The 2,679-nt window shown below is 33.6% G+C and overlaps 1 protein-coding gene across 1 annotated transcript; it reads left to right on the top strand.

Moving 5' to 3' along the window:
- Nucleotides 1-293: 293 nt before the first annotated feature.
- Nucleotides 294-2,679, top strand: LOC127148503 (uncharacterized). The gene is made up of 3 exons (XM_051082460.1): nt 294-950; nt 1,178-1,959; nt 2,128-2,679. Exons 1-3 carry the CDS (start codon nt 335-337, stop codon nt 2,551-2,553), a joined length of 1,824 nt encoding a protein of 607 aa, XP_050938417.1. The 5' UTR covers nt 294-334; the 3' UTR covers nt 2,554-2,679.

The raw sequence follows: 2,679 nt of genomic DNA, 5'->3' as shown, positions 1-2,679 counted from the left end.
GTAATTTGGAATTATGATTAAACTTCCCATAGTAGTGTTTCACAGTGGACAGTGGGATGATACAAATAGTTACTTGAATTACAAGACTACAGGTGTATTGGTTGATGAGATGATGTCTTTTGAAAATTTTGTGAGTTTGATATTAAGAGAAGTTCTATTTGATGCATCTCCTTCTTCAATACAACTGTCAATTTTATTGGATTATGGTATCACTAATATTCAAACTGTGGTTCAAATTCAAGAAGATAAAGATGTTACTTGGTTTCTAAGTTTAGTTAAAGGACAAATTACAAGACATCCATTAGTTGCCCATGCTATTGCTCATGTCCCTGATATGGATTTAGAATGGTCTAGTGTTGTTGACAGTGGGATGGATAATTTGTGTTCTTTGCTGCCTTCTTCTTCCATTGATGACGATTTTCAAATTCTTACGGATATTCATGTTAGTAGCTTGTCTTCTACATTTGATTTGAAAGAAAAGGATATGTTTGCTAGCAAGGAATTACTATCAAAGTCATTTTACTACATTGCTATAAAGAACAACTTTGAGTTCAAGACTGTGAGATCAAATTCTAAATCTATTGAGTTTAAGTGCTCCCAAGATAATTGTCCATGGTATGTTCGTGCATCTCGTTACAAGGGTGGGGAATTATGGCGGCTAAGGAAGTATATTGCTAATCACAATTGCTCCATAAATGTTATTCAAACTACTCATAAACAAGCATCTTCATCACTGATTAGTGATTGTATTGGAAAAGACTTTAGTTCTTTTGATCGTTCAACTCCAAATGATATTATGATTCACATGCGTACTAAACTTGGTGTAAATGTTAGCTACTATAAAGCGTGGAGGGCAAAGGAACTTGTTATGAATTCTTTGAATGGTGAAGCAAAAGAATCTTATGCCTTGATTCCAAACTTTTTCATGAAACTAAAAGAAATTAACCCAGGTATGTTTTTATTCTTACAATTTATATATCATCAATCAAGCTTTTAATGATATGGTCTATCACTGACAAGTTCTATCAGTGATAGGCCTTATAGTAAATGAGCATATCATCAGACGACTGGTGTTATGGTGGTTTACTATAGGGTCTATCAGTGATAAACAATATCAGTGACAGACCTATAGTAAAACTGATACAGAGGGACATTTTAATAATATTTTTTATTTCAGGTTCATTCACTGCTTATGAAACTGATACAGAGGGACATTTTAAGTACTGTTTTATGGCTATTGGAGCATGCATTGAAGGATGGAAATATTGTAGGCCCAATATATCAGTTGACGGTACATTTTTGAAATCTAAATATGGTGGAACTCTTTTGACAGCCTCAACAATTGATGGTAATAATCAAATTTTCCCATTGGCCTTTAGTATTGTAGATTCTGAAAATGATGCATCCTGGAGATGGTTTTTTGAGAATATAAAGAATAGTTTAGGGGATCGGGAAGATTTAGTTGTAATATCTGATCGACATTTAAGTATCCCAAAAAGTGTTCATAATGTTTTTCCAAATGCTGAATATTGCGTTTGTTTGCAACACCTTCTAAAAAGTTTGAAGTTGATATATAAGGACCCTATAATTGATAAGCTCTTCTTTAGATGTGGAAAAGCATATACAGTTGTTGATTTTGAGACTAATATGAGATGGATGGAGTCTATGTATCCTAGTATACGAGACTATCTTAGTAAGGTTAGTTTTGAAAAGTGGGCTCGAGCATATTGTACAAGGAAAAGATATCAAATGATGACTACAAACATTTCAGAAAGCTTAAATGCAGTTCTAAAAGAATCTAGAGATTTGCCCGTTGCAGCATTACTCGATTCTATCAGACAAATACTTCAAAATTGGTTTTATGATCGAAGAAAAGTTGCATGTTGTATGAGAACTGTTTTAACTAGTTGGGCTGAGGGAGAATTACGAATTCAACATCAAAACTCAAGAAGCTTCACAGTAAGTTTTTGTGTTTCAATGTTTATTTATTTAGTTAAAGGGTAATGTAACAAGACCTATCAATGATAGTCTCTATCGCTGATAGATTCTTATCAGTGATTGTTTATATCAGCGATAGATTCTATCAGGGATAAACCATATATGTTGACTAAGTTTTTTTTTCTTCAGGTTAATGCTATTAATGATGTTGAATTTCAAGTGATTGATGGAAGAAAACAATTTATTGTACGGTTAGATTGCAAATCATGTACCTGTCGCGTTTGGGATCTTGATGAAATTCCATGTGCCCACGCTCTTGCTGTTCTTCGTGGGCGTAATATGAATACTTACTCTTTTGTTTCCAAGTATTTTTTGTCAAGTACTTTGATTTCAACTTATACTGGATCAGTTCGTCCGGTTGGGAACCATGCCAATTGGAAATCTATTGGGATTGAGAATAACATACTACCTCCAACTTTCAAGCGTCGAGCAGGACGACCGCGAAAACAAAGAATATTATCAATTGGCGAGAAGAAAAGTCACTCAAGATGCAGCCATTGTCATCGTGCTGGTCACAATCGTAGAAATTGCAAATTTCCACCATTTTTACAGTGACGTGATATTATGTTTTCTATAATAAACTTTTAGCTTTAGCATATAGAGCATTTATTTTGTGTGTGTAGTAAATACTTTCTATTTGTTTGATTCAAACCGTTCAATAATAATCTACCTTTTTCTCAA

The sequence above is a fragment of the Cucumis melo genome, chromosome 1 (assembly GCF_025177605.1).
Source record: "Cucumis melo cultivar AY chromosome 1, USDA_Cmelo_AY_1.0, whole genome shotgun sequence".
Taxonomy (NCBI): domain Eukaryota; kingdom Viridiplantae; phylum Streptophyta; class Magnoliopsida; order Cucurbitales; family Cucurbitaceae; genus Cucumis; species Cucumis melo.
The sequence above is the reverse complement of the archived record's forward strand: the minus strand, read 5'-3'. Positions and strand labels throughout refer to the sequence as shown.

Excerpts from the sequence above, each read along its gene's own strand:
- LOC127148503 (XM_051082460.1), top strand. The coding sequence starts at position 335 with ATGGATTTAGAATGGTCTAGTGTTGTTGACAGTGGGATGGATAATTTG. Across the intron at positions 951-1,177 it reads ACTAAAAGAAATTAACCCAG|GTTCATTCACTGCTTATGAA; the intron begins GTATGTTTTTAT and ends TTTTTATTTCAG. Across the intron at positions 1,960-2,127 it reads AAAACTCAAGAAGCTTCACA|GTTAATGCTATTAATGATGT; the intron begins GTAAGTTTTTGT and ends TTTTTTCTTCAG.